The sequence below is a fragment of the Podarcis filfolensis genome, assembly GCF_964270895.1.
Source record: "Podarcis filfolensis genome assembly, chromosome: 13".
Classification (NCBI taxonomy): Eukaryota; Metazoa; Chordata; class Lepidosauria; order Squamata; family Lacertidae; genus Podarcis; species Podarcis filfolensis.
The window spans coordinates 13,696,940-13,720,236 of record NC_139615.1 but is presented as its reverse complement, the minus strand read 5'-3'; the positions used below and the strand labels follow the sequence as shown (position 1 = coordinate 13,720,236).

Here is a 23,297-nt window from a genome sequence, read left to right as displayed (position 1 = left end):
GAGGAAAATAACAAAGAGACTATCTGGACAGAACTGGATAGAACTGTCTAATTAAAGCAGCAATATAAGTGATGTTTGGACCCCTTTTCGGAGCTTGAAGTATGGGTACCCCCAACAAAAATTTAAAAATCTGGCTGTATAATTTGGAACTAATGTGATTTGGAAATAATGTGATTTGATTGGCCTGTTAATAAAAATTATATTTTTTAAAAAAGAAGATTGATAAAGAATGCATAATCATTTTGGTAATTACACTGGTACCTCGGGTTACATACGCTTCAGGTTGCATACGCTTCAGGTTACAGACTCCGCTAACCCAGAAATAGTACCTCGGGTTAAGAACTTTGCTTCAGGATGAGAACAGAAATCGTGCGGCAGCGGCACAGCAGCAGTGGGAGGCCCCATTAGCTAAAGTGGTGCTTCAGGTTAAGAACAGTTTCAGGTTAAGAACGGACCTCCGGAATGAATTAAGTACGTAACCAGAGGTACCACTGTATTGTGTGTATATTAGTCACCAATGTGTTGCATGAGTTGTACTACAAAAGGGAACACAGCTCTTTCTATCTGGGGCAACAATTAAGATGAGGCCACCATCTCATTGTGTTGTTTTGGAAAACACAGCTCTAAGACAATGGGATTTCACGTTTCAACATGCCCTACTACTTTGAATATGAGACTGTCGCTTGCCAGTAATTACTGGGAAGCATTGGGATAGGAATTGATTTTGACACAAATCACTTCCTGGTCTCTTCCCTCTGCCCTCTTTGCCCTGCCTAGCTGCTTACTGTATAGAAAGCTCCTCGTTGACCAGAGTCAGAGGCAACTAGCTCCTTCCAACCGGAGTGTGATCCATTTCTTTGACGTGGAGCTGAACCCAGTGGCAGGTAAGTGAAACCTTGCCCAGTGCTACATCCAGGGCTTTTTCCAGCCATAACTCAGTTCCGGCACCTTTCAGGTGGACACCAGAGGCGTAGCATGGACAGGGTGAGACTGGCAGGGTGGCAGGAAGATGCAACAGGCATGCACCCTTCCAATCAGTCCAACTGGGCTGATTGGAAGGATGTTTGTCTGCCCTGCTGCATCCTCCTCGACTGCTGCTGGGCACCATTGCCATTGTAAGCTGATGGGCACAGCATGAAATTTGAAGGAGGCAGGAATGTCTCAGGGTAAAGGCCAGATTGTAAGGTGATATAGGGTGAGAGGTGAACTAAGGTAAAGGTAAAGGTACCCCTGCCCGTACGGGCCAGTCTTGCCAGACTCTAGGGTTGTGCGCCCATCTCACTCTATAGGCCGGGGGGCCAGTGCTGTTCGCAGACACTTCCGGGTCACGTGGCCAGCGTGACAAGCTGCATCTGGCGAGCCAGCGCAGCACACGGAACGCCGTTTACCTTCCCGCTAGTAAGCGGTCCCTATTTATCTACTTGCACCCGGGGGTGCTTTCGAACTGCTAGGTTGGCAGGCGCTGGGACCGAGCAACGGGAGCGCACCCCGCTGCGGGGATTCGAACCGCCGACCTTTCGATCGACAAGTCCTAGGCGCTGAGGCTTTAACCCACAGCACCACCCGCGTCCTGAGAGGTGAACTACATGGGGCCAAATGAGATGTGGGAGATCTGTGATCAGGACCTCCCATGCATGTTGTTGTGGCGATCACACATGGTCCCCAGATGTTTCACCATCTATTGATCCCTGTGCCACCACTTTATTTCTCACTGCCACCACCCAGGCCCTACCTGGTATAATACTGAGTCCAGTCAGGGTTAAATTGGAACATAAACTTTTGTTTATTTATTGCAGTTTAACAAGCGTGTGGTTTCATAAACGGTATCAGTCAATTACAAACACGGGGTGCCTAGCCAGACCTATAACTTCCACTACCTGCTCTCACTCACTAACCCACCTCTCAGATATTTACTTGTCTTCCTAGCCCCTAAATATTTCTGACTCAGCTTATTTTGCTACACTTACTCAACCTACCCACAAACTCTATCCCAATTCACTCCCACTCCAACCAACCACCCAACTCCCAACTAACTCCTCCCTTTACCCCTCCCAAAGCTGGTTTTATAGTCCCTCTGACTCCACCACTGGGTCCTGATTGGGTCACCTGTTTAACTATTTCACCTCCAGCACTCTCATATGTTAACATCACAGTTGCTCACTTGAAGGTAACAGCAATCCCTGCACCACATTGGCTCTGTAATTAGCAAATAAGAATAATAATTTATTATTTATACCCCACCCATCTCGCTGGGTTTCCTCAGCCACTTTGAGTGCCTCCCAACAGAATATTATTATTATTATTAATAATAAAAGCGATAAAACATCAAACATTAAAAACTTCCCCAAACAGGGCTGCCTTCAGATGTCTTCTAAAAGTCAGATAGTTGTTTATTTCCTTGACAGCTGATGGAAGGGTGTTCCACAGGGCAGGCACCACCACCGAGAAGGCCCTCTGCCTGGTTCCCTGTAACCTCACTTCTCACAGTGAGGGAACCGCCAGAAGGGCCTCGGAGCTGGACCTCAGTGAATGATGGGGATGGAGATGCTCCTTCAGGTATGCTGGGCCGAGGCCATTTAGGGCTTTAAAGGTCAGCACCAACATTTTGAATTGAGCTCAGAATCAAGTAAATTGGTTTATAAAAATTAGGCATTGGGGGGTATCTGGACTGTGATCATGGTAGCAGGGGCAGGGGGCTCTTTATCTCTCCCTCCTCCAGTCTGGTCCTGGTCCAAATCTCGCTCACACGCATAACAGGTCAGTGTTAGAAAAAAGCAAATGTTCTGACCTCCTTTCTCTGGTCCTCGGACCCTAGTCAGCACAAAAAGTCCTTGAAAAAGAGTACTTTGCAGAATTCTGCTTTTATTCTTAAAAGTCTTTTATCTGAAAAACGACCAACCAACTGTACACACATCAACACTACCAGCTTTCTCTAACCAACCAACCCACACCCAACACTAACACTGACCACTCTATATATACAGGTACAATTATGTCAAAGGTTGCATGAGTCATTGTAGGTCGCTTACTTAGTTCTTTTCGCATTAAAGAAACAGCAGTTTCTTTTAGCCGTGACATAACACACCTGATATTTGAGTCAAAGGGGGCAGGACCTCCCATTCGTGCCAACCATATTTAATTTTGTTTCCATAGAAGCTTCCCACAAACACTCCAAATTTTACCACTACATTATCTGTAAGGTGTATAAAGGTTCTTGTCACCCCCCCCTTAAGAAATAGGCATCTCTTTAACGTTTCCTTTTTTCCTTCCTCTTCCTTTTGCTCCCAGTAGATTCTTAGACGCCGCCATGCTGGTCTCTCGCTGCCTGCTGGTTCGTCTGGCCATCCTTCTCAGTGTCCTCCTGGTGCAGTCCTGCGAAGGGCAGTCTTGGGCCGCTTTTCAAAAGAAGCACATCAATTACCCCAAAACCTCAGCCCCCAACCTCAATGCTTACTGCAACCTCATGATGGTGCAGAGGAAGCTGAATCCAGCGGTGTGCAAAGTCACCAATACCTTCATCAACAACCCCACGGATTCTGTCCAAGATGTCTGTGGCAATGGCGGGAAGCAGTTCAAGGATAAATTATATGACAGCAACAATCCGTTCTCCATGACCATCTGCAGGTTCATCAATGGTAAACCTCCTAATGACTGCAAATACAAAGGCACAGTTACCTCCAGACGCATTCGTGTCACCTGCGAAAACAAGAAGCCCGTTCACCTGGCAAAGCTGCTGTGATAGGCAGAAAACCACACAAGCCACGCTCTGCCCATTGAAGCCAGAATGCTCATTTGGCCATTTCTACCTGCAACACACCCACATCATTGGCTTTTCCCGGTTTAACAATCATTTGCCCTTTCCAGGGGACCTTGGGAGCTGTGGCCCTAAGAGCAATGACGCCAAGCTTCTAACTAAGTATTCGGTTGGTTTCTCTTAATGGTTATTCTCAATAAAGCTCATTCTATCAGAAGCAAAAAAAGTGTTGATCTGTACCTACATTCTGTCTATGAACTGTTTACAACAGGGGTCAGCAAACTTTTTCAGCAGGGGGCTGGTCCACTGTCCCTCAGACCTTGTGGAAGGCCGGACTATATTTTGAAGGGATAAAAATCAAAGAATTCCTGTGCCCAACAAATAACCCAGAGATGCATTTTAAATAAAAGCACACATTCTACTCATGTAAAAACACCAGGCAGGCCCCACAAATAACCCAGAGATTTTAAATAAAAGGGCACATTCTACTCATGTAAAAACACGCTGATTCCCGGACCGTCCGCAGGCCAGATTTAGAAAGCAATTGGGCCAGATCCAGCCCCCAGGTCTTAGTTTCCTACTCATGGTTACAAGCTATTTACGAGTAAAAGCAGGAAATCAGAAGAGCTTGTTCTGTTCAGAGAGAATAAGCCCAATCTTTAACGGATTTCTTCATAGCAAAACATTTTTCACAAGAACTGGAATATACAAAATGATGGGTGTAATAGATGTGGCCTGTGACTAGATTTCCTTTCTTCATTTAGTAAAATGCAGCCTGGGGAGTGTGTGGGGTGTGTGTGTGTGTTTCCTCAGGAGACTATATCGTGTTCCTGTTGGGATTAAAGCAACAAGGCTTGCAATCTCCTCCATGATCCAATTTGAGGGGTATGTTTTATACTAAAGTTGTGTCATCTGTACTAATGCCATGCTCCACAAATATAAACCATCTAAAAAGTCCAGACTAGCACCCATCTTTACAGAGAGGCCCCCAGTGCAGGTGCTATGCGCTAAAGGAATGGCGGAGACCAAAAATCAACACCAGAATAATCATGGCAATACAAAGAAACAATGTCAGTTCTGTTTCTGGTACCAGATTTGAGTGCAGGTTTTTTGTAACTTATTTTGAGAGTGTCTTGGGACTTTGAAGTGGGGTGCAAGTGTTGTAAAGGAGTCACTAATTCTAAAGCACTACCTTTGAAGTGGGACGAGAGTTCGCTGGTGGTTTTATTCACAGTGATCCCATTCAGACACACAAGACATCACATAGAATCAAAGAATTGTAGAGCTGGGAAGGACCCCAGTGGTCATCTAGTCCAACCCCCTGCAATGCAGGAATCTCAACTAAAGCATCCATAGTATTCAAATCATCCATGTGTGTGAACCAGCCTTGACAAGTCTTAGTTAAACTTTGACCAGTATTATTCAGGCTGGCCCCCCAAAATGTTTCTATTTGTGAGTGCTGTCATTGAGGGAGTGTAACTGGTATTTTTTATTTTAGCAGAAGGGTTTGCTGACTGATTTGAATTAGAAAGCATTTTGGAAAGCATGTATTGCTGCTAGTGCTATTAATAGCAATGAGCTCAAAGATGCAACTGAATTAAACTTCACCCAGCTTGTAAGGGTGGTCTCTATTACTGGGGCATCAAGGATTACTATTACAGTGGTACCTCGGGTTAAGAACTTAATTCGTTCTGGAGGTCCGTTCTTAACCTGAAACTGTTCTTAACCTGAGGTACCACTTTAGCTGATGGGGCCTCCCGCTGCCGCTTCACGATTTCTGTTCTCATCCTGAAGCAAAGTTCTTAACCCGAGGTACTATTTCTGGGTTAGCGGAGTCTTTAACCTGAAGTGTCTGTAACCCGAGGTACCACTATACTTTGTAAAACCCATTAATGAGTGGAGCATCCAGTACTATAGATGAACCGACTTTTGCCAAAATATGGATGCTGAAACACTTTCCTTCCATAGTGGTGTTGTGAACATGCTCCCTGGAGGAATGGCTATTAGCCGAGGCCCATCTTATGGTAAGTGGGAAGCTATCAAGACCATCTCCAATGACTCCAACACTCCCATTGTATGGAATAAGAAGATCACTAAGAAAGTAGGATACAACAAGCAGAAGATGAGCAGTGTGGAACACAACTGGAACATATCCATGACTACCTCATATGAGTCAGGTGCACTCACTAAGGCCATTGCCAAGTACCAGTTCTCTCTCACTGCTGAGTATGGTGGGAGCAGTGTCAACACAGAGCAAGAAAACTGTAATGAAGCCACTGAGATTGAAGAGTCTCTTTATGTGACCCTGCAGCCCAATGAGAAGATGTACATATGGCAATACCAGCTGGGCTTGGGCAAGGAAGTGGTCTTGTTCTGCCGTGATATGAAATTTACGGGTGATTCTACTCCACCTACAGATATTCCTTTGCCACCTTCTAATGCATGAAATTAGAGTGAGATGAGCGCACAACCCTAGAGTCTGTCAAGACTGGCCCGTACGGGCAGGGGTACCTTTACCTTTACCTTTAATGCATGAAATACAATGGTACCTCGGGTTAAGTACTTAATTCATTCTGGAGGTCCGTTCTTAACCTGAAACTGTTCTTAACCTGAAGCACCACTTTAGCTAATGGGGCCTCCTGCTGCTGCTGCGCCGGCAGAGCCAGATTTCTGCTCTCATCCTGAAGCAAAGTTCTTAACCCGAGGTAATATTTCTGGGTTAGTGGAGTCTGTAACCCAAAGCGTATGTAACCTGAGGTACCACTGTATGGTAGGTCAACAGGAACGCTCAAAGGCTTCCTCCCCATTTAGGGATCTTTTATTAAATTTGGGTGATTATTGTGGGCTAAAGTTTAGAAAATATAGAGCTCTCACAACACTAGAACATGATAGATATTCTAAGTTCCGCTGATGCTATATTTTGTTCCTGGAAGACTCTGCACTCTGAGAAGGGGAGTGGGAGGGTTTACTTGAGGTTGTGTTTCTGCTTATCAATAATTTTTTTTTAGTTCCAATGTAGGAGGAGCGGTACGTCGTTTCTCATTAACCCATAGCCTCTTCTATCCTATTTAAGCAGCAAGTGTTCACACATTTCCCTCACTCTTCACCAAGAGAAGCAGCTGCCACCTATTACAAAAGTTTTTGTGCAAATACTGGTAAGTCTTGGAGGGCTACTGGGCAGGAGTGGAGAGAGATAACTTTAGAATTTGGGGCATAAGGGAGGGAGTGCTTTTTGTGGACCTGCAGTCTAACTACCTCTTTATAATTATAAAGGTTATAATTATAAACTCTAAGGTTTTTATTTCAGCAATAACAGTACAAGTTAAATGAAGTTCCTTTTAATAATCCAACAACCAGTCTACTAAAACAGACCATGTATTCTAGCAAACAATCTTGAATCTAAAAATGACATTAATGCATATTTAAGCAGAATCTCTCTCTGCACAGCTGAGGCAAAATCCCAGGGGGTTCCAAGTGGTGCTTCTTTGTGGACCTGTAATCTAACTACTTCTTTAATTACTGAGTGCCAATGATATTCCCTGTGTGATATTGAAGTGACATGGGGCCTTCCCCAGTGGCGGAGGAAGGGGGGACGGGCCCCCCGGGTGCCATCTCTGAGGAGGTGTGACAAGAAGGCACACCTCAGGGGGCTCGCCCGGCCACCCCCAGGCGCGCACCGCCATCATGCTGCCACAAACGCATGCGGAGGATCCTCTGCTCACGGCTGCACTCTCCTCCGCTCGAGTGGTGCCATACGTAAACTGACCAGTGGCGCATGCGCGGCCCCGCTCAAGCGCCATACAGTGTACCCTAACCCTCCACCACCGCTGCAGCCGCGAGCGAAGGATCCCTCTGATGACTAGCAGCGCACATGTGGTACGTAGCGGCACAGGCGCATGCGCCGACGGGCGGTTTGCCCCGCCCCCCCTACCATGGGTGCCTGTTCTTCTTCGTTCACCACTGGCTTCCCAAAGGCTTTAGGGATTGATATCTCTGGTCCCTCCAGCAACCAGAACTCCCTTCATTTACTCAGAGCCAGAATCCCCATTCCTACCAGATTCTGAACTCATATGCAACATCTTGGAATCGGAAGCGCCCATGGGTATCTTTGAGAACGCAGATGGGATTGGAAGGGGCCTCTGGGTAGAGGAAGGTTTCAGCAACAGAGAAGCTGGAGTTCCCTGGAACATTTCTTTTGTAAATAGTTTATAAAGTATAACTTATATTAGATACATCCATCCCGACCTCCAGATCTCTTTCAGAATGCAGTCCTATACAAAATGAATGCTTCTTGAATAGCAAGGAGTAGTGCTGCATATAATCACCAGGAGACAATGGCTGTCTCAATGCTTTGTGAAAATTTATTTCATAAGGGAGTTTTGCATTGTGTGGAAATGTATGTTCTTTTGCCTATCACTGACTCTGCTGTCAGGCTATTTTAATAGGACCTCTTGAGCTCTAGAGTTATGGTAGCAGAAGAGGGAGAGAGGAATAGCCACTTCTTTAGTGTCACGCATAATCTTATAAACTTCTATTTTGCCGCTGTTTTTATATTCCTGAATCAAAAACACCCAAAAGGTGGAGTTTAGTGGCTGATCAGACTATCAGCCCTCCTTGTGCAGATTGAGGAAGAGACCCAAGAACACAGGATGTATACCTCACTCTAAGGTTTTTATTTAAGCAATAACAGTACAAGTTAAATGAAGTTCCTTTTAATAATACAACAACCAATCTACTAAAACAAACCACGTATTCCAGCAGCTGAGTTTGAATTTAAAAATGACATTCATGCATATTCAAGAACACTTTCATCTGCGGAGCTGTAGCAAGATCCCAAAGGTGTTCCAGGGACTCACCCAGTGCTCCTTTGGAAAATTGAAGACATGGTAGAGACTGTTGTAGCTTTAAGAAATAGGATTTATACACATATTTAAACCTTCAGTCTGCATGGAGGGGGTGCAGATCTCACAGCATGGCAATCCCAAGCAGGGATGCTCAGCTAGTCTTAACAATCTGCACCTCCTGGACACGTTGGTGTTAGAAGGAACAAATCAGACGCCACAAGAAAATACGAGGAGGAATAAAGAATTGGGGAATCTCTTCTCTTCCCCCACAGCCCCCATAGATGTGTCCTTCCATCCACTCCTAGCTCTGAAGCTCAACAGTCTGGCACTACAGTACTGTTGCTGTAGTTGCTGTACTGAGGTTGAGGGTAGGCAAGTAAGTTTATCTGTCCCTTCCAGTGCTGTATGGGAGAACGGGTGGTGTCGGTTCATGCACACAAGTTTATCTGCCCCTTCCAGTGCTGTATGGGTGAAAGGGTGGTGTCAATTTATGCACACAATGAGATAAGCAGCTTCAGATCTGAATTTTGCTCCTCTTTCCAAGATATTCCTAGCTGTTAGGCAATCTCTTCCCAGCACAGCTGAGATAGGAAATTAATTAGAACAGCAGTTACCAGCATGGCACTCATGAGTGCCTGGGTGCCCTCGTATGGTGCCCACAAAAGATCTCGGTAAATATCCCCTCAAAATCAACTGGCTCAGCCTCTCCATTTAATGGGGCTTCAGTATTGAAGGCCCACTCTTTAATATGTTCTGAACAAGGGAGAGGTGCAAAGAGCTTCTCTTTGTGAGCAAGCACAGCAGTGATGGATACAGGTGTTTTAGCCACATTGAGCCTTCAAACAAGATTTTCTGCAAAATCTGGATCTTTCATTTCCCAAACAGCTATTCCCTAAAATCACAAGGCAAACTGCTTTTAAAACTTATCAGCCTGTCAAATACAATTTATATTCCTTGGAAGGGGTGGGTGGGTCTCCTATCAAATGGAGAGATAAATAAATAGAGAAATATGTCTTGACAAGCAGAAGATGTTTGGTTCATCTTTCAAAGCATCTCACAATTAATTAGTAATCATTTACCTTTGGCATCATATTTGGCACTGGCAGGTATATTGTTTTAAAGCACTGAGACTGTTTTCCAAGAGGTCAGCAAATTCTGTTAATTCTTTCATTATCAAAAATAATATACATTAATAATAAAGTAATTGCAAAGAGTAAATAAATGATCAGTTTGTGAAATATTCTGATCTAACTGAATACATTGCTTTCTTTTCCTAGAATCAAGCACAATGCCAGAGATAGTCCCTAAGAACAAAGCCCCAGGGGTTGATTTCTGTGGGGTAGATGAATATTACTACATTGTCCGCTCAGACCTGGGCTGCTACATGAGGTCTACCAATTTCCATGAGGGCAAAGACCTCGAAGTGTTTAGCCTGCACAGTTCCTGCACGGGAGGAGATCACTACTTAGCCCATAATGATGACCTATTCTACATCATCAAAGGAGACAACTATCGCCGTGTCAGCAACATGAATACAGACTCGGATGCTATAGTATACAGCCTCCATCCCAACTGCCGTGGAGGGGACCATTACCTCTCAGCCTTTGGATCCTTCTATATCATTTTCCAGAAAAGAGGTGTTTACCGCCGGATCTCTAATATACATGAAGATACAGATGCAGTTGAATACACACTTCACCCAGCTTGCAAGGATGGTCTCTATTACTGGGGCATCAAGGATTACTTTTACTTTGTAAAACCCCATGATGAATGGGGGGTCCAGTACTATAGATGCACCGACTTCCACGAAAATTCGGATGCTGTTACATACTCCTTCCATAGGGATGTTGTGAACATGCTCCCTGGAGGAATGGCTATTACCCAAGGCCCATCTTATGGTAAGTGGGAAGCTATCAAGACCATCTCCAATGACTCCAACACTCCCATTGTATGGAATAAGAAGATCACTAAGAAAGTGGGATACAACAAGCAGAAGATGAGCAGTGTGGAGCACAACTGGAATATTTCCATGACTGCCTCATATCAGTCAGGTGGGCTCACTGAGGCCATTGCCAAGTACCAGTTCTCTCTCACTGCTGAGTATGGTGGGAAGAGTGTCAACACAGAGCAGGAAGACTGGAATGAAGCCACTGAGATTGAAGAAGCTATTAATTTGACCCTGCAGCCCAATGAGAAGATGTACATATGGCAATACCAGCTGGGTTTGGGCAAGGAAACGGTCTTGTTCTGCCGTGATATGAAATTTACGAGTGATTCTACTCCACCTACAGATATTCCTTTGCCACCTTCCAATAAGTGAAAAGAAAAGTGTTAGGCCAAAAGGCATCTTCAAAGGCTTCCTTTCTTTTATAACATTTAACTGATTACTATGGGCTAATATTTAGACAATCTAGAGCTCTTGTAATGGGGAGTTAGCTGAGTAGTATATAGACATGCATACGCTAAACACGAAGTGAGATTAATGATTACTATTATATACTCTCATATGGACATACACATCCTGCTATGCTACAGTTAGAAAAGCATATCCTAGTTTGTGCATGATGCAGGTGATCCAAGCTTAATGCCTTTTAGATAAGCTACTATTTCCCTGGTGCCTATGAATCACTTTGTCAAATTTGTGCCTTCATCTTAATTTGTACCTGCTGAACTCTGGAATCCGTCCCACTGTCCTACAAATCAAATAAAATGAATAATCAGTGGTTTAGAAATGTGTTCTGTGTGCTTTTCACACTTGTGTACAAAATGATTTTCAACATATATTTCCCAGAAGACACAAATACCTTCTTCCTTTTTCCAGAGTGTATTGAGGAAGTGGGGAGCTCTGTGTACAATTTCATGCTGTGTGCCGTCAGAGACCCTCACTTTTTTCATCATAGTTGTTAGCTGGCTCCAATTTTGAGGGATGGCTTCGTTCAGAGATGGGTCCAGGGGCCTGATCCAGCACCACAAGTACATTTTTATGTCCCCTTCCCAACCAATCCCAGAATCCCCCTAATTCGGCAGCAGCAAAACCAATCTAAAGATCAGACACAGTGTTGAGGTGGTCAGAGAGATTTATGCATGTGTCCTGTGTTCACAGGCATGAGAGTGTGAGGTGACCACAGCCACTTTGGGTCACTCACCAATGACATGCTGGTCCTGGAGAGCTTCCTAAGGGTGAATGTGCCCTTATAGCTAAAAAGCAATAGCCCTTTTAGCCCCGCCCCCTCCCTGTCCTAGAGTTTCTAGAAAGGAAATGTTTTCTTTTCTCTGGCCTCCGATTGATTACTAGCCCCAATTCAAATGCTGGTTTCGACTTCCGTGGTTCAGAATCTCAGTACCTCAAGGACCTCCCCTTCCCATATCAAGCTACCTGAACTCTGCAGTGATCGCTTGAAGCCCTTCTCTTTGCACCCCCTCCAACAGAGGTGCCAAGGGGAGCAGCAAGAGAAGAGGCCTTGCTAGTGGTAGCCCCTGGTTGTGTAGAGCTCTCCCTCATTAGGCTTGCCCACCAGTGATGTCATTTGCTTTTGAATGCCAGGCACATACATTTTTCTCCTGGCTTCTGATTCTTTGAATCGATGCAATTTTTATCTATTCCTTTTATTTTATTTATTTTAAGAAATTATATCCTACTTTCCACATCATAGGTCTCAGGTCGTCCTTAACAATAAAATGTACCATATACAGAATTTAAAACATCACTTTAACTTCCAAAATTTAAAACCTCAAGAATTTTAAATCTCTCTCTCAGAAAAGAAAAACAATCACCAGCAGTGACCATTTTAACCTTCTGAGAAGCATTCAGGATGCAATGACTCTCTGAAATAAAACAGCTTTGACCACACCTCTGAAAGTCAGTAGGGTGAGGGTCTGCCTAACTTCTTGTGGGAGAAGGTTCCACCAGTCATCATTTGTGAGATGGGACTGGGGGGGGGAGACCCAAGAACACAGGAACTATTCCTCACTCTAAGGTTTTTATTTCAACAATAACAATACAAGATAAATGAAGTTCCAACTCTGCAATTCTAGGATTCTATGGTTCCTTTTATTAATCCAACAACGTGCCTACTAAAACAGACCATGTATGTCAGCAACTGAGTTTGAATTATATAATTACATTCTGAATTACTCATGCACACTTAAGCACACACACTGGGCTGGCCATGGACTCCCCTAAGCTCTAGATATTAAAAATGGTAGGATTTTGACTTATTGGGATAGGACAGGATAAATACAAGCAGCAGAGGAATTAGCCTATGGAAAATAACCTGGCCTAGCTTGAACCATTAAGAAACAATACAGGGCTAGTAAGGGCCCTTGGGAAGGCAAGAGAACTGTACTTCCCCTGCTGCGCCGAGCTGTGACAGAGACAGGGGATTTGGAAGGTTGCTAGGGTCACTACCGGTAGGTGTGATGCTGCAGGAAGAGTTGGGGGGGGGGCTTTGGCACAAGACCTCGAGTAGCAGCAGGGGAGGAGGCACCACAATTTGTGCTGGCTGGCTGAAGTTATTTTGTGAGAGTTGCCTTGGATTCCAGTGCTGAACTAATGTAGAAAACAAGCCCCTATTGGAGCTTGTTAGGGGCTTGTTAGATGGATTCCCTCCAACTAAATTCCTCTGTAAATACGTGAATAAATCATGTTTCGTAAAGCTTTGGCAGCATCCGCCCTGTCTTCAAATCTTAAAATGAGGTTGAGGGCCAAGCAGATCCCATCAGCCAAGGTCACTCAGAGTCCATGGGTTTAGGCGATAGGGAAGTTGCTTGCCTTTATTTAGCCCCATCAGAAGGCAAAGGGGGGAGGGTTCTGGCCTCCATGGTGGGGTGGGGGTGGGTCAAGGAATTGTTCATAAAGTGCCCCCAGCTAAAGCCCGGTGGCAAGATTTGGATTTGGAATATGCGGCAAGAGATGGAGTAGGCTGGACCACAAAGAGGAAGCAGCAGGAATTCTGAACTTCTGTTTTGAAGTGGCCACAGAAACTCTTTTGGGACTTAGGGGTATGAGTTTTGAGGCTCCAACCATAATCCTAGGAGAGCCCTAGGAAGACTGAATGTGTGAATTAACCAGAGTGGACTGGGAAGTGTGGAAGGGATGTTTGATTTACTTAAGAGGAAGATTTCTGTGGAAACTCCAGGCAAACTACTGCAGCAAGGGGAATCTTTGTAGGCCAAGGAAAGACCTCCTCCCCTCTTGGTGACAAAACGAGACCAATGACTCACACATCACAACATATACTGGGATTTCAAATCACCACAACTTTTATTATCAATTTCAGATGTAGGAAACCTTGGCTTAGGCATTGGGGGTCTATCCCTCTCAGCTCTGCAGCCGGGGGAACTGAGGCACAGCGGGGTTCATCAGATCAGAGGCGGCACTGCAAAATGCATGTTTACACAGCAAGCCCCCCCCCCCGCGCACCTTTGGGGCGTTCACTGTGCCAGTCACTCCCTTCACAAACCTCCTTTAATGGGGAACCCTGAAAACGCTGTTGCAAGGGGGGAAGAGTCACCATTTCGCGCTCTCCTATAAGAAAGATAGACTAAAGGAATCCGCCTAAGGTCTAAAACCACTAAAGTTGTGACAATTGCTATGGGGAAGATGAAACCTGCCATGCGGGGGGAATTCCTTCCCGGTCCTTTAACAGCAACCATCATAGGACCGTAGCAATGCCTGCGAACCTGAAAAGGTTAACCTTTAATAAAGCTGGTGATCAAAGAGAGGGTCAGATGGGTGGAGCTCCAGAGCCAACTGCGCACTCAGAGCAGGCTCCGCCCCATATTCCAACCCCTGGAGTGGAGCAGAGTGAAGCCTGCTCACCTGCGGTCTGCTCACCTGGCCCCGCCCCCAACAGCGCTGCGGATAGGTGTGTTTGATCAGGGGGCTTGGCGGAACCCCCAACGCTCCACGGCACCGGGAAGGTGGGCCACATCCTGCAAATCTCATTGAGGATCGGGGTTTGTTGCACGCCGGGGGCCTCAAATAGCACCCAGCGAGCGCTTATTCGGAGTCTAGGGACTGTGGAGTGATTTACATAGAAGCTTATATAAGCATTGCTTATACAGTCTTTCTGTGTGTCCAAAAGTTGTTTGAGATACATAACAGTCTGGCACATGTACCAGAGATGACAGCTGGAGAAGGAGGAATATTATGGAATGATTCTTTTTCCACAACACTAGAAAATTACATATATTCCAAGTTCCGCTGATGCTATATTTTGTTCCTGGAAGACTCTGCACTCTGAGAAGGGGAGTGGGAGGGTTTTCTTGTGGTTGTGTCTCTGCTTATCAATAATTTTTTTTTTAGTTCCAATGTAGGAGGAGTGGTACGTCGTTTCTCATTAACCCATAGCCTCTTCTATCCTATTTAAGCAGCAAGTGTTCACACATTTCCTCCATTCTCCACCAAGAGAAGCAGCTGCCACCTACTACAAAACTTTCTGTCTGAATACCACGAATACCGGTAAGTCTTGGAGATTTACTGGGCAGGAGAGGAGAGAAACTACTTTAGAATTTGGGGCATAAGGGAGGGAGTGCTTTTGTGGACCTGTAGTCTAAAGTGTGTTCTCCCTCATGGAGAGCACAGGTTGCGGGCAGGGCTGACAAGACACCTCACTGTTACTAGGCAAATGGTTTCGCCATCCTGTAAGCAGGGGCGGGCTGTTACTGGGGACATTTAGATGTTGCCATTTAGTGATTGACAGCCCTATTTGTTAAATACAAGGCACGCAGCAACGGACGTCCTCTTTCGCTGCATGCTTCGGATGACCTGCCCTCCCTTCCCTAATGTTAGGCTGTTTGCTTGACATTGCTATTGCCTGTCATGGGGTCGTCTGCTTTGGGACAGGGGCCCGGTAGGAATTTTGCCATTTGGCTGATTAGTGTGTGCCACTTGGTTTTCGCCTACCGCGTAGCAAATCGTCACAACTTGTAAGGTTTGCGGTTAGGCATTGGTCTGGAATTGGTTGCTGGGGGGTATGGATTCGGCTGTGCCTGCCCCCCAAAATGCTGCTGCTGGTGGAGGGGTATGGATTCGGCTGTGCCTGCCCCTCCAAAATGCTGCTGCTGCTGCTGAAGGGTTTTACCGTTAAAGGAACCCAGGGGCTCCCCCATGCTTTTGTCCGAAACTCCCTGGCAAGGGGCTAGGGCCACGCAAGCCCCTGGGAGCATGCTGGGGAGAGGTGAGGCATGGTTCCCAGTCCCGTCTCTCTCCCCAGGTGACTTACCCTTCCTGACTTCGCGGGGGGTGCGAATGTCAGAGCTGTCCCCGTGCGGCGGTAGTTAGTGCTACCAATGCCTAAGCAACCACTCACATTGCTGTATTTGAATAAAGTTGTGGCCAAAATTATGCCAAAAACCTTAAACAAAAATTAAGTGTCAATTGTGTTTTTCTTTGGGGGGGTGTCTTGGGGACCTCGACGCGCAACTACCTCTTTATAATTATAAAGGATATAATCATAAACTCTAAGGTTTTTATTTCAGCAATAACAGTACAAGTTAAATGAAGTTCCTTTTAATAATCCAACAACCAGTCTACTAAAACAGACCATGAATTCTAGCAAAAAACCTTGAATCAAAAAATGGCATTAATGCATATTCAAGCAGAATCTCTCCCTGCACAGCTGAAGCAAAATCCCAGGGGGGTCCAGGGGATGCTTTTTTGTGGAGCTGTAGTCTAACTACTTCTTTATAATTATTGAGTGCCAATGAAATTCCCTGTGTGATATTGAAGTGACATGGAGCCTTCCCCAGTGGCGGAGGAAGGGGGGACGGGCCCCCCAGGTGCCATCTCTGAGGAGGTGTGACAAGAAGGCACACCTCAGGGGGCTCGCTCGGCCACCCCCAGGCACACACCGCCATCGTGCTGCCGCAGATGCATGTGGAGGATCCTCTGCTCGCGGCTGCACTCTCCTCCGCCATCCGTACAGCACTCGAGCGGTGCCATCGGCAAACCGGCCAGTGGCACATGCGCGGCGCCGCTCAAGCGCCATACAGTGTACCCTAACCCTCCACCACCGCTGCAGCCGCAAGCGAAGGTTCCCTCTGATGACTCTGCAGCTGCGAGCAGAGGATCCCACTGCCATACATACGATGCGCACGCATGCATGATATGTAGCAGTGCACACATGGTACGTTGTGGAACACGCGCATGCCCCAGTAGGCTGTTTGCCCCGTCCCCAGCCCTGGGTGCCTGTTCTTCTTCCTTCGCCACTGGCTTCCCAAAGCAACCAGAACTCCCTTCATTTACTCAGTCTCCTCTGAATGTCATGAAACACCTTGCAGGATGAGATCATGATGTAATCCAGAGGCAGAATCCCCATTCCTACCAGATTCTGAACTCGTATGCAACATCTTGGGTTTGGAAGGGACCCATTGGTGTCTTTGAGAACGCAGATGGGACTGGAAGGGGCCTCTGGGTAGGGGAAGGATTCAGCAACAGAGAAGCTAGAGCTCCCTGGAACATTTCTTTTGTAAATATTGTATAAAGTATATCTTATATTAGGAAAATCCATCCCAACCTCCAGATCTCTTTAAGAATGCAGTCCTATACAAAATGAATTCTTCTTCAATAGCAAGGAGTAGTGCTGCATATAATCACCAGGAGACAATGGCTATCTCAATGCTTTGTGATAATTTATTTCATAAGGGAGTTTTGCATTGTGTGGAAATGTATGTTTTTTTGCCTATCACTGACTCTGCTGTCAGGCTATTTTAATAGGACCTCTTGAGCTCTAGAGTTATGGCAACAGAAGAGGGAGAGAGGAATAGCCACTTCTTTAGTGTCACGCATAATCTTATAAACTTCTATTTTGCCGCTGTTTTTATATTCCTGAATCAAAAACACCCAAATGGTGGAGGTTAGTGGCTGATCAGACCACCAGCCCTTCTTGTGCAGACTGAGGAAGAGACCCAAGAACACAGGATGTATACATCACTCTAAGGTTTTTATTTAAGCAATAACAGTACAAGTTAAATGAAGTTTCTTTTAATAATACAACAACTATTCTACTAAAACAAACCACGTATTCCAGCAGCTGAGTTTGAATTTAAAAATGACATTCATGCATATTCAAGAACACTTTCCTCTGCCAAGCTGTAGCAAGATCCCAAGGTGTTCCAGGGACTCACCCAGTGCTCCTTTGGAGAATTGAAGACATGGTAGAGACTGTTGTAGCTTTAAGAAATAGGATTTATACACATATTTAAACCTTCAGTCTGCATGGAGGGGGTGCAGATCTTACAGCATGGCGATGATGGGAAGTTTTGCTTCTGCACATGACTCTGGCAAACCTTTCTAAGCTGAAGCGTTCCTTCCCCACCCTAGAATGTTCAGTTCACATTGAGTTCATGAAACACCGTACCCTGACCTGTTCTTAATGCATGGTTGACCACATCTACTTTTGTTATATCAATCACTAGTAACAGCTTAATAAGGAGGTTTTCACGCCTGTCCAATTCTGTGTTCCCTTTCCCAACCATTAATCTATTGATGATTAATGCTTATATGCAACCCTTGCATTGTATTTGTGTTAACCAATCAGCAACAAGCACATATGTGGCAATGCTGTAACATTCAATAAAAGGGACTCCCCGAGAGGTGCTCGAGAGATGCCTCCCATATGACACTTGCCACTCGTCTGTCGTTATTTCAACTCAACATGGCAATCCCAAGCAGGGATGCTCAGATGGTCTTCACAATCTGCACCTCCTGGACACGTTGGTGTTAGAAGGAACAAATCAGACGCCACAAGAAAATACAAGGAGGAATAAAGAATTGGGGAATCTCTTCTCTTCCCCCACAGCCCCCATAGATGTGTACTTCCATCCTCTCCTAGCTCTGAAGCTCAACAGTCTGGCACTATAGTACTATTGCTGTAGAGCATTAACTACCGAGGTTGAGGGTAGGCAAGTAAGTTTATCTGTCCCTTCCAGTGCTGTATGGGAGAACGGGTGGTGTCGGTTCATGCACACAAGTTTATCTGCCCCTTCCAGTGCTGTATGGATGAAAGGGTGGTGTCAGTTTATGCACACAATGAGATAAGCAGCTTCAGATCTGAATTTTGCTCCTCTTTCCAAGATATTCTGAGCTGTTAGACAGTCTCTTCCCATCACAGCTGAGATAGGAAATTAATTAGAACAGCAGTTACCAGCATGGCACTCATGAGTGCCTGGGTGCCCTCGTATGGTGCCCACAAAAGGCCTCGGTAAATATCCCCTCAAAATCCACTGGCTCTGTACAAATGTTGGAAATGTAAAGAAAAAGAGGGAACATTTTATCATATGTGGTGGGAGTGTAAAAAGGTGAAATGCTTCTGGGAAATCATATATAATGAATTGAAAAAAATGTTGAAATATACATTTGTAAAGAAACCAGAGGCATTTCTGTTAGGCATGGTTGGAAGTGAAATAAATAGAAAAGAACGTAAGCTTTTTTTATACGCGGTAACAGCTGCAAGGACATTATTGGCCCAAAAATGGAAACAATAAGAGATACCAATGATGGAAGAATGGAGAATGAAATTAATGGACTATGCAGAACTCGACTAATTAACAGGAAAGATCCAAAACCGACGGAACCATAGGTTCACCGAGGACTGGAGTAAATTTGTAGATTATTTGAAAAGTAGATGCGATGAACAAATAACGTTTGTTGGTTTGCAAGAGGCTCTGTGAAGAATTACTATAAAAAATATTGTAAAAAAGGGAGTAGGGAGAAGGAAGGTTATCATTATAAGAAAATATAAAATTAGGAAATGCGTAAAAAAGAATCAAAACGGAGGATTGTCAGAAGAGCTGAGGGAAGTCCAAAAAAGAATGTATTTGTGAAAAAATGTGTGTTATGTTCTTATAATTTTGTATTGTAAAATTAATAAAATATTATAAAAAAACAAAAAAAGCAAAATCCACTGGCTCAGCCTCTCCATTTAATGGGGCTTGAGTACTGAAGGCCCACGCTCTCATATGTTCTGAACAAGGGAGAGGTGCAAAGAGCTTTTCTTTGTGAGCAAGCACAGCAGTGATGGATGTCGGTGTTTTTGCCACACTTAGCCTTCAAAAAAGCATTGATTTTCAGCAAAATCTGGATCTTTCATTTCCTAAACAGCCATTCCCTAAAATCACAAGGCAAACTACTTTTAAAACTGGCCAGCCTGTCAAACGCAATTTATATTCCTTAGAAGGGGTGGGTGGGTCTCCTATCAAATGGAGAGAGAAATGATAGAGAAATATGTCTTCACAAGGAGAAGGTGTTTGCTTCGTCTTTAAAGCACCTCACAATTAATTAGTAATCATTTACCTTTGGAATTATATTTGGCACTGGCAGGTATATTGTGTTAAAGCATTGAGACAGTTTTCCAAGACGTCAGCAAATTCTGTTAATTATTTCATTGTCATAAATAATAAAATAAGTAAATAGAGTAAATAAATGATCAATTTGTGAAATCTTCTGATCTAACTGAATACATTGCTTTCTTTTCCTAGAATCAAGCACCATGCCAGAGATAGTCCCTAAGAACAAAGCCCCAGGGGTTGATTTCTGTGGGGTAGATGAATATTACTACATTGTCCGCTCAGACCTGGGCTGCTACATGAGGTCCACCAATTTCCATGAGGGCAAAGACCTCGAAGTGTTTAGCCTGCACAGTTCCTGCACGGGAGGAGATCACTACTTAGCCCATGAGGATGACCTATTCTACATCATCAAAGGAGACAACTATCGCCGTGTCAGCAACATGAATACAGACTCGGATGCTATAGTATACAGCCTCCATCCCAACTGCCGTGGAGGGGACCATTACCTCCCAGCCTTTGGATCCTTCTATATCATTTTCCAGAAAAAAAAAGTGTTTACCGTCGGGTCACTAATATGCATGAAGATACAGATGCAGTTGAATACACACTTCACCCAACTTGCAAGGATGGTCTCTATTACTGGGGCATCAAGAATTACTATTACTTTGTAAAACCCCATGATGAATGGGGGGTCCAGTACTATAGATGCACCAACTTCCATGGAAATGTGGATGCTGAAACATACTCCTTCCATAGTGATGTTGTGAACATGCTCCCTGGAGGAATGGCTATTACCTATGGTCCAGCTTATGGTAGATGGGAACCTATCAAGACCATCTCCAATGAGTCCAACACTCCCATTGTATGGAATAAGAAGATCACCAAGAAAGTGGGATACAACAGGCAGAAGATGAGCAGTGTGGAGCACAACTGGAAGGTTTCCATGACTGCCTCATATCAGTCAGGTGTGCTCACTGAAGCCATTGCCAAGTATCAGTTCTCTCTCACTGCTGAGTATGGTGGGAAGAGTGTCAACACAGAGCAGGAAGACTGGAATGAAGCCACTGAGATCGAAGAAGCTATTAGTGTAACTGTGCAGCCCAATGGGAAGATGTACATATGGCAGTTTCAGATGGGCTTGGGCAAGGAAGCGGTCTTGTTCTGCCGTGATATGAAATTTAGGGATAATTCTACTCCACCTACAGATATTCCTTTACCACCTTCTAAGTGAAAAATGTTAGACTGAAAGGCACCCTCAAACGCTTCCTCTCTATTATAAAATCTGATTGATTACTATGATTGATTACTATTGATTACTATATTTAGAAAATATAGAGCTCTCCTGAGCTAAGGGGGAATTCGCTGAGCATAGCTGTCAACCTTTCCCTTATTCCGAATAGGATTCCTCGCAAGAAAAGGGAAACGTTGACAGCTATGTCGCTGAGTGGTATATAGAGATGCAAAAGCTAAAGACCAAGTGAGATTAATGATTATTAGACATATTATATACTCTCATATAGACATATACATCTTGATAGGCTACATAGATATACTTGTCCAAGTTTATGCAAAACTCCTTAGGCTACAGCTAGAAAAGCATATCCTAGTTTAGGGGTCAGCAACCTTTTTCAGCCTAGGGCCAGTCCACCGTCCCTCAGACCATGTGGTGGGCAGGGCTACATTGGGGGGGGTGAACGAATTCCTATGCCCCAGAAATAACCCAGAGATGCATTTTAAATAAAAGGACACATTCTATCCTTGTAAAAACACGCTGATTCCCGGACCGTCCGCTGGCCAGATTGAGAAGGCGATAGGGCCAGATCCGGCCCCCGGGCCTTAGTTTGCCTACCCTTGTCGTAGTTTGTGCACAATGCAGGTGACCCAGGCTGAATGACTTCCGGATGAGCTACTATTTATAAGCTATAAATCCCTTTGCTAAATTTGTTCCTTCATTTTGCTTTGTATTTGCTGAACTCTGCAACCTGTCCCACTGTTGTTATACAAATAAAATAAAATGAAGAATCAATGGTTTAAAAATGTGTTCCGTGCACTTTTCACACTTGTGTACAAAATGATTTTCAACATATATTTTCCAGAAGACACAAATACCTTCTTCCTTTTCCAGAAGATTTGAGGGTTGGCCTAGGGCAGGGGAGGGTCCAGGGGCCTGATCCAGGCCCCCCTCAGCAACTTTTTATGTCCCCTTCCCAACCCAAGATCCTACTAATTCGGCGGCAGCAAAACAAATCTAAAGATCAGACACAGTGTTCAGGTGGTCAGAGAGATTTATGCATGTGTCCTGTGTTCACAGGCGTGAGAGTGTGAGGTGACCACAGCCACTTTGGGTCACTCACCAATGACATGCTGGTCCTGGAAGGATGCCTAAGGTGAATGTGCCCTTATTGCTAAAAGCAATAGCTCTTTTAACCCCGCCCCCTCGCTGTCCTAGAGGCACAAGAAGGAACATTTCTCTTTACTCTGGTTGCCATTTGATTACTAGCCCTAATTCAAATGCTGGTTTTGCCTCATGTGGTTCAGAATCTCAGTACCTCAAGGACCTCCCCTTCCGATATCAACCTACCTGACCTCTGCAGTGATCACTTGAAGCCCTTGTCTGTGTGCCCCCTCCAACAGCACCCTTCCAGTGCTGTATGGGTGAAAGGATGGTGTCAGTTTATGCACACAATGAGATAAGCAGCTTCAGATCTGAATTTTGCTCCTCTTTCCAAGATATTCTGAGCTGTCAGGCAGTCTCTTCCCAGCACAGCTGAGATAGGAAATTAATTAGAACAGCAGTTACCAGCATGGCACTCATGAGTGCCTGGGTGCCCTCGTATGGTGCCCACAAAAGGCCTCAGTAAATATCCCCTCAAAATTCACTGGCTCAGCCTCTCCATTTAATGGGGCTTGAGTACTGAAGGCCCACTCTCTCGTATGTTCTGAACAAGGGAGAGGTGCAAAGAGCTTCTCTTTACAAGCAAACCTTCTGAGAAGCATTCAGGAAGCAAAGGCCCTCTGAAATAAAACAGCTTTGATGACACCTCTGAAAGTCAGTATGGTGAGTGTCTGCCTAACTTCTTGTAGCAGTTCCATAGAGTTGGGCCCACAACACTGAAGGCACAACTCCTTGTTGACACGAGACACGATTGTGATCCATAGAGAAGCATTAATCATGCTTCCCCCAGTGATCTCAGGGATACCTCAGGCTATCTCTGAGGTATCCTGGATGTAAAGTATTCAGGGATTTGTACACGAGTACAAGAACCTTGAGTATAACAACTCTGAACCAAGCCCGTGGCTGATGCAAAGTCGGTGGAGGTCTTTTAACAGTGATGCCATGTGTTCATGGTGTTTGTGGTGGTCATCATGTTTCACGGCCTGAGACATTTTGGCATCTGAGATGTGCC

General features: G+C 44.9%; 2 protein-coding genes and 1 long non-coding RNA gene across 4 annotated transcripts in view; all 3 read left to right on the top strand.

Moving 5' to 3' along the window:
• The first annotated feature begins 263 nt into the window (after window positions 1–263).
• LOC310748468 (ribonuclease pancreatic-like) lies at window positions 264–3,980 on the top strand. 2 transcript variants are annotated; one of them, XM_083584297.1, is made up of 2 exons: window positions 264–884; window positions 3,292–3,980. In XM_083584297.1, exon 2 carries the CDS (start codon window positions 3,308–3,310, stop codon window positions 3,737–3,739), a length of 432 nt encoding a protein of 143 aa, XP_083440423.1. In that variant the 5' UTR covers window positions 264–884; window positions 3,292–3,307; the 3' UTR covers window positions 3,740–3,980. The 2 variants fall into 2 exon arrangements, with proteins under 2 accessions (XP_083440423.1, XP_083440422.1); XM_083584296.1 differs by having other exon boundaries at window positions 3,289–3,980.
• Window positions 1,119–23,297, top strand: part of LOC310748476 — a 62,409-nt gene continuing 40,230 nt past the window's right edge. Inside the window, exons 1-2 of the long non-coding RNA XR_014541336.1 lie at window positions 1,119–1,202; window positions 1,578–2,525. This is a non-coding gene — a long non-coding RNA (uncharacterized lncRNA). The remainder of the gene's footprint in view (window positions 1,203–1,577; window positions 2,526–23,297) is intronic.
• The window catches only part of LOC310748433 (uncharacterized protein), a 50,448-nt gene continuing 34,015 nt past the window's right edge, over window positions 6,865–23,297 (top strand). Inside the window, exons 1-2 of the mRNA XM_083584231.1 lie at window positions 6,865–6,909; window positions 9,876–11,168. Of these exons, the coding sequence (XP_083440357.1) occupies window positions 9,887–10,918 (1,032 nt within the window). The 5' untranslated portion in view covers window positions 6,865–6,909; window positions 9,876–9,886 and the 3' untranslated portion in view covers window positions 10,919–11,168. The remainder of the gene's footprint in view (window positions 6,910–9,875; window positions 11,169–23,297) is intronic.